The sequence below is a fragment of the Cucurbita pepo genome, chromosome 9 (genome assembly GCF_057944985.1).
Source record: "Cucurbita pepo subsp. pepo isolate OVF chromosome 9, ASM5794498v1, whole genome shotgun sequence".
Taxonomy (NCBI): Eukaryota; Viridiplantae; Streptophyta; class Magnoliopsida; order Cucurbitales; family Cucurbitaceae; genus Cucurbita; species Cucurbita pepo.
In genome coordinates, this window is record NC_141806.1 from 33,918 (window position 1) to 47,181 (window position 13,264).

The 13,264-nt window shown below is 41.1% G+C and overlaps 4 protein-coding genes across 5 annotated transcripts; all 4 read left to right on the top strand.

Moving 5' to 3' along the window:
• Positions 1–132: 132 nt before the first annotated feature.
• LOC111801761 (uncharacterized) lies at positions 133–2,112 on the top strand. The gene is made up of 5 exons (XM_023685905.2): positions 133–719; positions 806–947; positions 1,038–1,213; positions 1,299–1,389; positions 1,478–2,112. Exons 1-5 carry the CDS (start codon positions 696–698, stop codon positions 2,008–2,010), a joined length of 966 nt encoding a protein of 321 aa, XP_023541673.2. The 5' UTR covers positions 133–695; the 3' UTR covers positions 2,011–2,112.
• A 386-nt stretch (positions 2,113–2,498) lies between these two features.
• Positions 2,499–4,725, top strand: LOC111802695 (Heavy metal transport/detoxification superfamily protein). The gene is made up of 2 exons (XM_023687154.2): positions 2,499–2,910; positions 2,993–4,725. Exons 1-2 carry the CDS (start codon positions 2,781–2,783, stop codon positions 3,292–3,294), a joined length of 432 nt encoding a protein of 143 aa, XP_023542922.1. The 5' UTR covers positions 2,499–2,780; the 3' UTR covers positions 3,295–4,725.
• A 496-nt stretch (positions 4,726–5,221) lies between these two features.
• On the top strand, positions 5,222–9,352 carry LOC111801731 (uncharacterized). 2 transcript variants are annotated; one of them, XM_023685853.2, is made up of 4 exons: positions 5,222–7,665; positions 7,770–7,973; positions 8,069–8,243; positions 8,336–9,352. In XM_023685853.2, the coding sequence occupies exons 1-4, from the start codon at positions 5,539–5,541 to the stop codon at positions 9,178–9,180; spliced, it is 3,351 nt and encodes a 1,116-aa protein (XP_023541621.2). In that variant the 5' UTR covers positions 5,222–5,538; the 3' UTR covers positions 9,181–9,352. The 2 variants fall into 2 exon arrangements, with proteins under 2 accessions (XP_023541621.2, XP_023541622.2); XM_023685854.2 differs by having other exon boundaries at positions 7,779–7,973.
• A 1,195-nt stretch (positions 9,353–10,547) lies between these two features.
• OMT1 (O-methyltransferase 1) lies at positions 10,548–12,329 on the top strand. Its single transcript, XM_023686550.2, has 4 exons — positions 10,548–11,071; positions 11,382–11,692; positions 11,775–11,839; positions 11,934–12,329. The coding sequence occupies exons 1-4, from the start codon at positions 10,626–10,628 to the stop codon at positions 12,234–12,236; spliced, it is 1,125 nt and encodes a 374-aa protein (XP_023542318.2). The 5' UTR covers positions 10,548–10,625; the 3' UTR covers positions 12,237–12,329.
• The last annotated feature ends 935 nt before the right edge of the window (positions 12,330–13,264 follow it).

Below are 13,264 nucleotides of genomic sequence, written 5' to 3' on the forward strand. Positions count from 1 at the left end.
ATGTCCCATGCTGACTCACTTCCACGTGTTATCCTCCTTAATAAGCTAAAAGGCAGGTTACCCTATTAGCTTTTTTCATTTTTTTTTTTCAACTTAAAATTATCAAAGCAGTTTTATTGCATTGAAGAATATTATCTATTATCTTCAGTGCAGTGAGTTGGGTTACTTAAATTTTATGAACTTGGTTTGTGGGAAAAGGAAAAGGAAAAACTGATGGATCATGAAATTTTGGTTGCCTTGGTGTGGCGTGGCGTGGCGTGGCGTAGAGAAAGAGAATGAGTTATTAGAAAGAGAGAAGGGTGAAAAGGCATGTGAGATCCACTTTTGAGAAAATATGTATTAGGGGGGGAGGAACTGAGTTCCAGCATCCCCACGTTTTGAAGCATCTCAACTCTTGTAAAGTTGCTTCATTTCTGTGTTTCCCTTTTTGAACCTTTCATGGGCAGCCCTTCTTCTTAATGTGTGTGCCATAATACCCCCACTTGGTGCTGTTAGCAGTTACAACTCTTTCAATCGCTCCTCCTTCTCCAATCCTTGTTTTCTTTTTTTTTTTTTTTTTTTTTTTTTATTATAAATTCCTTACGCTCATTTACTCATCTGCACTGCCCTGCCCTGCTCTGCTCTGCTTTCTTCCAGTCCTTCCCCTACCAACACAACACAAACATTCTGTTCTTTCCCTCTTCGCGTTTCTGGTGATGGGTGGAGAAGCTGTTAAGATGGTCAGTCAGTATCTTATAACTTATTGTAATTAATGCAGTAGTAAAGTAAAGTAAAGTAATCGCTCATACATAACTTGTTCATGCAGGAAGAAGCAAAGGTAGAAGAGACGAAGGAAGAACTGAAAGTGGAGAAACCCAAGCCTTGTCCTCCTTCCGTGCTGTTGTTTGTGGATCTGCATTGCACAGGGTGTGCTAAGAAAATTGAGAAGTCCCTCATGAGAATAACAGGTCTTCTTTCCAATTCACTTTCCTACTACTGCATTTGGAATTATTTGTGAACCTTGTCCTGATTCCTGATGGATGGATGGATGGATGCAGGAGTTGAAGGGGTGAGCATTAATGTGGCCAAAAATGAATTAACCATCAAGGGAATAGTAGACCCACATGCGGTTTGCGCCAAAATCACCAAGAAGACCAAGAGAGTAGCCAAAGTGTTGTCCCCATTGCCACCTGCTGAGGGCGAACCCGCCGGCCCCCAACTTGTCAACTCCCAGGTATAAGCACACACACCTACGCACCTAACCTGCTCCAACCATACCACAATGCTTTAATTTGTTTATAAATTTTAATTCATTGAAGGTGGGTGGATTGACGGTGGTGGAATTGAAGGTTAACATGCACTGCGAGGCCTGTGCCCTGCAACTCAAAAGAAAGATACTCAAAATGAGAGGTACTATTGATTCAACCAGTTTTGAGAACTGATCAGACATGGATTAATTATGATTCATTGAAGGCGGATTTCATTTGTAATTGTCCAGGAGTGCAAACAGCATGGACGGAACTGAGCACGGGAAAAGTGGTGGTAACAGGAAGCATGGATGGGAGTAAGCTAGTGGAGTACGTGTATAGACGCACCAAAAAGCAAGCCAGAATAGTGCCACAGCCGGAACCTCCTCAGCAAGAAAACAAGCCCCCTCAAGAAGAACCACCAAAAGCCGAGGAAAAGAAAGAAGATGAGGCGGCGGCGGCGGCACCACCACCAGAGACAAAGACAGAAGACGCGCTACCCCAAGGAACAGACACGAACAATAACAAGGAGGAAGAACAACCAAAACCGACGGAACCAGCGGAACCAGGGGAACCAGCAGAAGAGACGAAGGCAAGTAGTGTGGAAACGAAGCCGGCGGAGGGCGGAGACGAGAAGATTGTTATGGATGAGGTAGACCCTGAAATCATGAAGAGGATGATTTACCATAATTATCAGTATCAGCCGCTGTACGTTATCGAACCAATTCCTCCACCGCCTCAGCTATTCAGCGATGAGAATCCCAATGCTTGCTGCATCCAGTAAATGCTTGCTATACATTATCAAGATTTATAATATCCTATCCTTGTGTACGCCTTCTGTAATATATTCATTTCTATATTCATATCTAATAATCCAATTCTCTGATTCCATGTGGTCGTTCATCATATTCATGATTTAATTAATATTCTTTTTGCATATAATTAATTTAACAGGCGTGGCATGTGATGCCCAAACATGAGATTAGTTTTCCATTGGGATATAAAATATAAGTATTAGGAAAAGAATATAATTGAATTTTGATTATTCCATTATGGTAGATGTGAAAATGAAGTTGATGATAGGTGGAATTGTTTGAGAAAAGAAGGGTTTGGGGAGTAGAGCATTAGGCGAACAATGTGTTGGAAGTTGTTAAAAATTAAAATATAGTTAGGAACAAAGAAAACAACAAACCCTCCTCGTCACTCACTGCGCTTTAATACTAATGTGTATTGGTAATTGGTATTGGTATTGGTATTGGTTTTCACGTGGATGGGCCCTTCTTCTGAAGCATGAATCATGTTACGAAAATGGGCCATTGAAAGCAATAAGATTGATTATAAAGGCAGAGGGTGACGCTGATTTCCACTCCTCCGACTCACTTCAATGGAATAATGCATGCCTCTCATCCTACTTAATATATATGAACTAAAGCTGACCCACCACTTTCCCACTGCACAAAAGGCTTCAAAAGAAACGGATAACAAAAACGTTCCCATGGGGGAATACCCTTTCCAATATGGCCTATAAAAACCAACCTTAATCTGAGTGAGTGCATGGCTAATTTGCAAATAGTTCCGGCTCACACCCCATTTCATGTGGAGCCTCAGCTGGTGGAGATGATGGTTCCCCTTTATTCTCATGGTTGCGCCAACAAAATCCACAAGGCTCTCTCCCATCTCAAAGGTCTTATTTTGATTTCTAGTACAACACCCATCTATATATTCTCCAAAACCTCACACTAACAACATGCATGGTATGATTGCAGGGATATATTCAGTTAACGTAGATTACGACGAGCAGAAAGTGACGGTGTGGGGAATATGCAACAAAAACCAAGTGTTGAGCACTGTGAGAAGCAAGAGAAAAGCAGCTCGTTTTTGGAACACTGATGATGATGATAATAATAATAATGATCCACAAGCAGAAGAAGAAGGTCTAAACTCAAGAAGGCCTTCTTTTGGTGTTAACAAGCTTCGTTCCCTCAGTTTCAAATTAGCCTGCAAGAAGGTTTTCACCACTACAAGATCATATTCCTTGCGTATCTTTGGGGCTCCTACTGTTTCCTAACTTTTGTACATAATATATGTATCCATCTATCTTTTCACTCCATGGTCTTTGGATTCTCTAATCATCAATCTCAACATGAATGACTACTCCACACACTTCCACTAATCCTTTATTTCTACATCTTCTTCTTCTTCTTCTTCTTCTTCTTCTTCTTCTTCTACTTCTTCTTCACATCACCAGATTGATTGCCCCTGCTATTCTAAATTCAATTATCGTTGGTGCTAATTTGGCTACTATCACCTAACCAATCACTATCGGTTATCTTGGTTATGGAACAATTTGTTCTTCCACAACCAAGATACACTCTAATTCTACAAAATAAGAAATTTACTTTAGGCTGAGATTATGGTAGTGTAGGTACATGAAAGGAGGAAAGAAATTTTGTGAAATCTACGCTCCCGGTGAGGAAAGGAATCTTGTTGATATTGTATCAACTGAGGCATGTTAACTCTAGTGTGTGATTGCTTGTGTTGTTTTTCTTGTTGAGAATAGGAAGAAACGACGAGCCTAGATTAGGGCGCTTGAGACTAAGTAGGCCAGAGAAAGACCTAGAACAGGATACCTCCAAGAGACGGTGCATTTAGGAACGCGAAAGGGTAACTAGCGGGCCTAGACTCCAATATTCCAGACCACGACAGGTTTGAGAAATCTTACGCGATGATCCTAGAGATGAGTGGATCCATGTCTAACCCACCAAGATCCACCCTAGAAAAGCTAGTAGGACGCCACGGTAACTATAGACAATCAAGGTAGCTCAACAGACTTGAGCAGTGTGAATAGTGTCACTAGAACCTCCACTTCCCTCTCTGCTCCGATACCGTACCGTCGAGCTAGGCTGATCTGGACAGGGTAATGTGATTCGTGCCTCGACCTAGTGGTGATGGCTAAGGGGTCTCCTAAACAGGACCTTCGTGCCGTAGAAACCTATCCCTGAGCGGGGGACCGTGGGACCACGTAGGATGACCTAGTCACTAATCGACACACAGGAGATCGCAGCCCCCCGAATTTAGTGGTAGTATGGTTCTGCGGGAGGATTGTCGGCTAACCTCCATGAATGATGTTCAGAGAGCAATATTGATTCATATCCAGCCATACTGTCCCTCAATTTTACTCATGAGGTTGCGTCTCATTGCAAGACTCGGATCATTCACCGCATAAGATGGGCAAGCTACCTAAGTGGTACAAAAGAAAGAGTTGGAATCTAGTCTGCACTCCCTAGAACCTAGAGATAAGGTCGTGGATACTTACCAAGATGAGAATGCAAAAAGAGCCAATTTGATTGATTACGGACTTTCTTATACTCGTCCCTTTCTATTCTTCCTTTCCAAGTGAGTGATGCCACGAATCGAAGCAGGAGAGCGTTCGAGACTCCTGGAGCCAAAAAAGAGTGTCACAGGACATCTCGGAGTCAATGTCATGCATAGCTACATAATACATTTTGTACCCCCACAAACTTCTTTTATAAAATTCATACACTACTTAGACCATTGTTTTTTTTTTTTTTATATTGGAATTCTTCTTCTTAATTGCTAAATTTTTCATTACTTTATCTCTTTTTTACATGCTTTCATTGCATACTCAATAAGCCTCATCTTTGATTTTGAGCTTTGACAAAACAGATCATTGAAATGAAAAAAATTGAATTGTGATAAAAAAAAAAAATCAATTTTATAGTTGAAAATGTTAAAGTAATGAGTTTGATTCATTCTTTTTAATACCATTAAAGTTTTGATGAATATTTGTGAATTTATTAGTAGAATATGTGAAAGGTGAATGAATTTTTATAGGGTATGATTCCAATTTTTGGATATTTATTAAAATGGTATCATTTATGATTTGTGGTGTAAACACAAAAGCTTAGAAGAGTGAAATGGCATACATTATTAGGAAAAGGAAGAAACAAGAAACCCAAAATTGATTAGAATGAAAAATATCATTATTGCGAAAAGAAAGAGACTGTCAGTGGGAATAAGGGTTAAAAGGGTGGGAAGACGGAGGGTTAGATGCAAATCTGAATGGGAGAAGGGAATTAAGTACCTACTCTCTACATCACAAGGTGGAAGAGGAGACGACTGCGGCACCACCTCCTGCTCCGCTTCACTATTCTGGTTAATCTTCTTCCTTATACCCTTCTTTCTAATTCTGCATATCTTACGAATCTTGAATCTTATTCTGCCCTCTTTTCATTGCTTTTTTTCTTAAAACTTGTCCATTTCATCCATTACCTTCATTGTCTCCTGCAATATGAACATGGGTTTTGCCCCTTTTGGTGTTGGTAATGGAGGATCTTCATCATCTTTCTCCAATTTATCACCTTTGGCGCCGCCCTTTACTCTTGATCGTTCGGTTACTAAACCTTTATCAACCCCACTTGTGGATATCACTGAACCTGAACCTGAACCTGAATTTGGGGTTGGGGTTGGGGTTGGGGTTGGGGTTGGGGTTCCCCTCAACCCTTTGCAACACAATTGGCTCCCTTCCACCTCCAAAACCTCAGCCCATGACTTCGATTGGTTACCCTTCTCTACTGGCTCTGGATACCCCAGGTCGCAGGCTATGATGGACCCTTCTCATAACCATGGACCTCTTTTGGGTCGTCTTACAATCACTTCAACTGACCTCTCCTCATACCACGGATCCTCTGATGGAGTAACAACTAGTATGGGCAAACCAAAACCCTATTATCCTTCTTATGCCGCAACTTCATCTAACAAAGCTGGTCCTACGGCCATTGTTGATCAACCAAGTTATGATTGGCTATCAAACTCGCACGTTGTTAAATTCAAAGGGCCCCCGTGCACCGACTTCTCTCGCGGATCTTCAGCTTCTGAGAGATCAACTAAAGAGGCTTCACATTCTGTTGATGTGCTTGATCTGAATAAATGCAACGACTTTGTAAGAGAATATCCAAATGAGGAATTGTTTTCGGAGCGAAACCTTAACATTGAGAGAATTTCTAACATGGATGCTCATTCTGCATTTCCAGGATGTCATCCTAAGACTAGGACACCACCTTCCAATCCAGCCTCAAGTTCTCAAAACTCTCCATTTCTGAAAAAGCCTCCATATCTGGAAATCTCGAGAGAGCAAGATTCTAGACTGAACGTGACTACATCAATTGTCAATTCTCCCGCTACTTTTTCCATCAGACCATCTGTTGTCAGCACTGATTCTTTTGCCTGGAATGTCGGCTCATGTCATGTTTCAGATTATGGCTATGAAGCAAAACAAGGTGGTAACAACCTTTCCAATCTAAAGGAGCTTCTTCCAGTTAACTCTGAGAGCAAGGAATTCGTCAGTGCAGAGAATTATGATACATGTATAGATAAAAACGATCCCGTAATTACTGAGCCCTCATCAACCAAAATTCATGACTTGCGAAACAATATACATTCTGCTAAGGATTCGCCAGATCGTAGATTGAAGGCTGGAATGAGACTTCATATTCCCGATGCCAGTCCTCATTTTAGTTTGGACCCTAAAGGAATTGAAACTGCCACAACAACTGAGAGTTCCTCTGAAAGTTTTGATCAGTACAACCTTGCAGCAGTAGACTCACCTTGCTGGAAAGGAGTTCCAATTAATCAGATTTCTCCTTTTCAAGCATTTGAGATTGTTACACCGAGTCGTACGAAGATGTTGGAAGTTTACAACAGTGTGAATCTGTCATTGTCTCAAGTACCCCCGTCTACTGCTGAGGATACTGTGAAAGTCATAGTTCATGAACCAAATGAAAGCACGATAGGCAGCATTCTGGAAAAAGGTGCAACGTCTTCTCCAAAGATGCCTTCAGTTATTGGTTCCTCCTTGCCTGCAGAACAGAAAAGTAGCAATTCTGTGAAAGCAGGAGAATTTTGTTCAAAAATGGGTTGCTTCCATCCAGCTACCAGTAGCGTCTATGAAACATTTGAAGATGGTGGTGACTTCTATTCTTCCTGTTCCATACCACAAAATAAATATAAGCATAATTTAGTGTCTGGAAAAAGGATTGGACGTACAAGTTGTACGGAAAAGCATGCAGATGCAAGATTAAATAGCGACAACTCTTCTGGAAATGGTTTAAATCATTTGTCGTTTGATGCTGCAGAACATGTCCAGAATTTGCCTTCTGAGCTGGTGAAGGCATTTCATGGAGAATCAACTTCAAAAGTTGATATCAGGATTTTGGTTGATACATTGCATAGTCTATCAGAGTTGCTCCTTGCACATTGTTCAAATGGTTTGGATGCATTACACCAAAAAGACGTCATGTCCCTCGAGACTGTGATGAATAACCTTGATGTGTGTATAAATAGCGTTGGATCACAAGGTTCTCTCTCACCTGAGCAAAGGACTTCACAAAGCCTTGAGCAGTTTCATCAGCTTCATGCGGTATGTTAATTCTACTCAAATCTACTCGAGGCTTAGAAGTTCTCACTGCATTGTGAGAATGCAAATTGTAATTCCTGTGATTATGTAATATATTTGTTCGTCAGCATTTCCAGGATTTGGGAGTGCTCAAGTCCCAGTCCCAGATGACAAAGATTGAAGGTGAAAATTTGGAGTGTCTATCAAATGATCGAAATGGTGTCGAGGAAACGAATCGACACATATTATCTGTCAAGAAAGACAAAGAAGCTGCTGGCTCTCATCATCTTAGGAATGGGATTGACTCGATGAAAGAAGATAGCATGACCAAGGTATCTATTAGGAAAAGAAGTTACATCTTTTCATCTGTTGAGTGGAACATATAATGAATGATCACTTATCAGCTTATGCCGTTGTCATATTTTAGGCTCTTAAGAAGGTTCTGAGTGAGAATTTTCATGACGATGAAGAACATCCTCAAACTCTCTTGTACAAGAATCTATGGCTTCAAGCAGAAGCTGCGTTATGTGCCTCCAATTTAAGAGCTCGTTTTAATAGTGCAAAGTCAGAAATGGAGAAACATGAATCACCAAAAGTGAAAGGTAAGTTTTAATCATATTGTATTTAGTTTGGTGTGTTGAGTCAATGTTCTCCTTAGATTTATTTATTTATGAGCCTAATTTTTATGTCTTAGAACATGCCAAAAATCACAACCAACTATTCGTTTCTGGTGCATCTCCTGGTTCAAACACCATTGCGGAAGTGGCATCTAAGACTAAAGTTGGTTCTACCTCATTTGTTTCCGTCCAAACTTCCCCTACTGTGAGTGTCAGAAGTCATGCATCAGATGACGTGATTACTAGATTCAATATTCTCAAACACCGAGACGATGAAGCAAAGCTTAGGGATGCCGAAAATTCGGGAACACTATCTGATTTTGAGGTTTCAGTTAAACAAGGCATGGTTGAAAAATCCGCACTGGAGAAGGAACAAACTGCAGGCCCACATATGAAAGACATGGATTCTTCCTTCCCCTCTTCAAAGGTCAAGGGGAATGATTCTGGGCCAGCTCCTCGGTCGACTTCCCCCATCTTGACCAGGACCAGTCATATAGACGATGTTATGTCGAGATTTCAAATTCTGAAATCTCGAGACGAGCGCGTAAGTTCTTTGAATGCGGGAAAGGTGCAGAAAGTTACAAGTTCCCGTTGCAGTGAAATTGAGAAGGCGGCACTTGAAGGTGCCATCTCGATGATACATCATCCCGTTGCAGATAACAAAAATGAAGTTGATGATTTAGATGGTTCAGTAATGGGCAGACTAGATGTCCTAAGGAGTCGGGGAAACAACATAAGCCCAACTCCTGCAGGGGAAAACTTACAGGAGTATTGGACATCTGTTGAAAACAAAGTAAAAATGGAACCTTTCTTGCGGCCTGAAGCTGGGAAGGATAGTAGAAGCCATTTTGAGGGCAAGCTTCCTGCTGGTTGTTCTAATGGGTCCTCATCAGACTGGGAACATGTTCTCTGGTGCGATTGAATGTGTATAGAGTTCTAATGATCCTTCTCTCAGTGTATCATAACGTTTTTATTTCTGTTGAATCAACTTCTGGTGAGACTGTTTAACTCACTCAGATTCTCTGCCATACTTAACTACCATCGATCATAATAGATCTCTTGTTTGTTCATAATAGATATCTTGTTTGTAATTACTTTGTTCTTCTGCCTTTATATTTTGAGAAAAATGAAGTGGAGTTCTATTCTTTAATAAAGAAGATCAGGAAATTTAACAAAGAAGAAGATTGGACAAACTCTAATTAGGTGAGGATTTGTTTTTGCAGATACAGGTACGCTGATTAGATGAGGATGGTAAACAACCAGCCCACCGTACCAAACCTAAGAGCAAAATGTAGTCACACACACCAACCACTGATTGATGGAGTTAAACTATATAAAATAAGCTCACTAATTCTCGTTCACTCACCTCTCAAACGACCATCTCCCCATCTACTCTACACTGCCATTTTTTTCAAAATGACCATTTGCATCATCCGACACACTAAGAGTGTGCATTGAAGCTAAATTGAGGTATACACAAAGCTCGAGAGAACGAGGCGACACGAGTGTCGCAGACAAGCTCAAAGAGGACTAGGTAGGGTCCCGTGCCATAACCTCAGAAGTCGGAGTTTCGATATGAGTTTCAGCACGTGGCTCGAGAATTAGGTCTGTCGATATAAAAAGATAAAAGCTCATCAAATTTGAACGAATACTCGATGGACTATGCACGAGACCGTCTATCTACTCGCTAAAATGATGTCTACTCGAGAAGGATTGAAAATGCCTCAAAATGTACTATAGGGGAGGCATGGTGTGGGCTCTCTACCACCCCTGAACCCTTAGGCCTAAGCAAGCTAACCAGTGTTATATTCGTGTGTCATAGCGTGAACGAGTGTGTAAAGGATCTTCCTTTGAAAATGATATTTTCTTTTGTTTGTATTTTGATTGTTTGATTGTTGCGATATGTTTGGTTGACACCTTACCGTGTTGCAATGAAGTTTATTGTGCAACAAGATAAGTGGGTGAAAAGGTGGGAAGCGTGTGGAATGACCAATAAAGTTTGGGTTTCAATTCGAAGTGGGGTAAAGTTTGGTGGAATTGTGTAATTGAAGAGAAAAATGAAGAAATGAAAGATAGATATGAAAATTAGAAGGCAGCTCAAAAAGATTGGAGGTCAACTGCAGTGGACCCATTTACCAACCCCGTTTGATATTTGGTATCTGTATTGGGATGGCTCCAACCAAAACAAGACAAGTGTAAGTGAGTGAGGTGAGTAAGGTGAGGGAGGGGCGTGAGTGCGGTTGGTGGAGGATGTGAAAGAAAGTTGAAGTCACTATAAAACCAACACTCACCACGGGAATGTATGGGTTGTAATTGCATACCATTCTTTAAGCAAACCAAAGTCCAGGGAGAAAGAAATAGAAAAGAATGGGGTCCTCGGGGCAAGGTTGTGAGGTCCAGATCACCCCCACCACCCAAGTGAGCGATGAAGAAGCACAGCTGTTCGCTATGCAGTTGGCGAGCGCTTCGGTTCTTCCAATGGTGCTGAAGGCCGCCATCGAGCTAGACGTGCTGGAGATCATTGCGGCGGCAGGGGAGGGGGCTTTGTTGTCCCCCTCACAAATAGCCTCTCACCTCTCCTTCTCCGGGGCCAAAACCCCAAACCCTGAGGCGGGTGTGGTTCTGGACCGCATGCTCCGGTTGCTGGCTTCCTACTCCATCCTCACTTACTCCCTCAATACTCTCCCCGATGGCTCACTCCAGAGGCTCTACGGCCTCGCCCCTGTAGCCAAGTTCTTGGTCAAGAATCAAGACGGCGTCTCCATCGCTCCCCTGTGTCTCATGAACCAGGACAAGGTCCTCATGGAGAGCTGGTAATTATCCTCCTTTCCATCCTTCCTCTGCTTCAGATTCAAATTACAAATAATAAATCTAACCAAGTGTATGCATAATTAATAATTTAAAAACGTATTTGTCATTAATAGAATCAGTGTTAATTATAATACAACAACAACAACAACAAAAGAAAAATGTTATTTAAATTAACTCTTTTTAGACACTTAGATGTGAGAAGTCAGATCAGAGCTTAGCTCCTCTGCTACTCTGGTCCAAAATGTTTTGGGAATAATTTTAATAATTTTATTTAAGGAACCATGACTTTATTTGTATGTTTTGGGAATGAAGGTACCATTTGAAAGATGCGGTACTGGAAGGAGGGATTCCATTCAACAAAGCATACGGAATGACGGCGTTCGAATATCATGGAACAGATCCGAGATTCAACAGGGTGTTCAACAGGGGAATGTCCGACCATTCCACCATTACCATGAAGAAGATTCTAGAGACCTACAAAGGCTTCGAAGGCCTTAATTCAGTGGTGGATGTGGGCGGTGGGACCGGAGCTGTTCTCAACATGATAGTCTCCAAGTACCCTTCTATTAGGGGCATCAACTTCGACCTCCCTCATGTCATTCAGGACGCCCCTGCCTACCCAGGTAACCTCTGTTTCGGAACTGGGAATTTAATAAATATGCATCCGAATTCTCAATTGCTTCTTCATTGAAATGGCTGCTGCAGGCGTCCAACATGTTGGGGGCGACATGTTTGTGAGCGTGCCCAAGGGGGATGCTATTTTCATGAAGGTAAAGTAACTGAATTTAGAACACCTACACCCATACCTATACCGACTCTGTATTGCATGTATGTATTTGGTCTGATGTAATGTGGGGTTTGCAGTGGATCTGTCACGATTGGAGCGACCAGCACTGCCTGAAATTGTTGAAAAATTGCCACGATTCTCTGCCGGAGCATGGGAAGGTGATTGTGGCGGAATGCATTCTTCCGGTTGCACCAGACAGCAGCCTTGCCACCAAGGGAGTGATTCACATCGATGTCATAATGCTGGCTCACAACCCTGGAGGCAAAGAAAGGACCGAGCAGGAGTTCCACGCCTTGGCCAAGGCTGCTGGATTTCAAGGCTTCAAGGTCCACTCTTGTGCTTTCAACACATACATCATGGAATTTCTCAAGACTCTTTAGTTTCAAACTCCACACATAACCTTCCTCCTCTGCCTTTCTGCCTTTTGGTTTTCAAATCAGTCAATAACATCTTTTGTGGCCATAAGTTCATTATTTGGGCAAAAGAATCAATTTTACAACGTGGAAAGGATAAACCAAAATGAAAAAGAAAAGTATTAGATAATACATCGAAGATAGCGCGATGAACTCTTGGCCATTGGATGATAAGGCTGCTTACGACATCGCCGCTGACATGATGACGTCAAAAGCAAGATATTAAAAATAAGGTTAATTTTGAATGGCTGCGATTTGAGAAATTTAAATAAATAAATAGTCCCATGATTAGAGTGGACCCCACTTGTACTCTAGGAGTCAATGGTCGTTGTCCAGATTTTCCGCCCCAATTCATAATTCAGGTCGCCAATCCTCTCTTTACTAATTCATAACACAAACAGATAAGAAAAGGCACACTCAAATTTAAAAAAAAAAAACGAATCTTCAGCTAATAATTGCTATTTTTCTTCTCTTTTTTTAATTGAAATATCCTTGTTCCCCATCAATACTTGAACAAATAAAAACGGGTTTTGAATTCTAAGTGTGTGGAGTGGAAGAAATATCATTGAATATTACATGTTAAATTCAACTTTTTTTTTTTTCTTTTTTAAGATTTTTTTTTTGTTTAGTAAGTAATTATTTCCGTTATATTATAGATCCTTTTGTGTAATGATAATCCTTCTAATTCAAACAAAACAAAGTATGATACAATAAAAAATAAAGGATTTAGTACAACTTAATCTGACGCATATATAATTTATTTATTTATTTATTTATTTATTAATAAACTATGAAAGTAGGGAACACCTCTCTGCTTCTTTTCTACTGGTTAGAAAGTAAAGTTAATAGGGTGATGTTAGAGGTAGAGAAGAAGAATGAAGGGGGAGAGAGAGGAAGTTAGAAGGAAGGAGGGTTAGATGGGCAAGTAGTTGGGAAGAGGATGGCATGGAATCTGAGGGAACCACTCTCATTCCCTCCACCATCTCCATCATTGA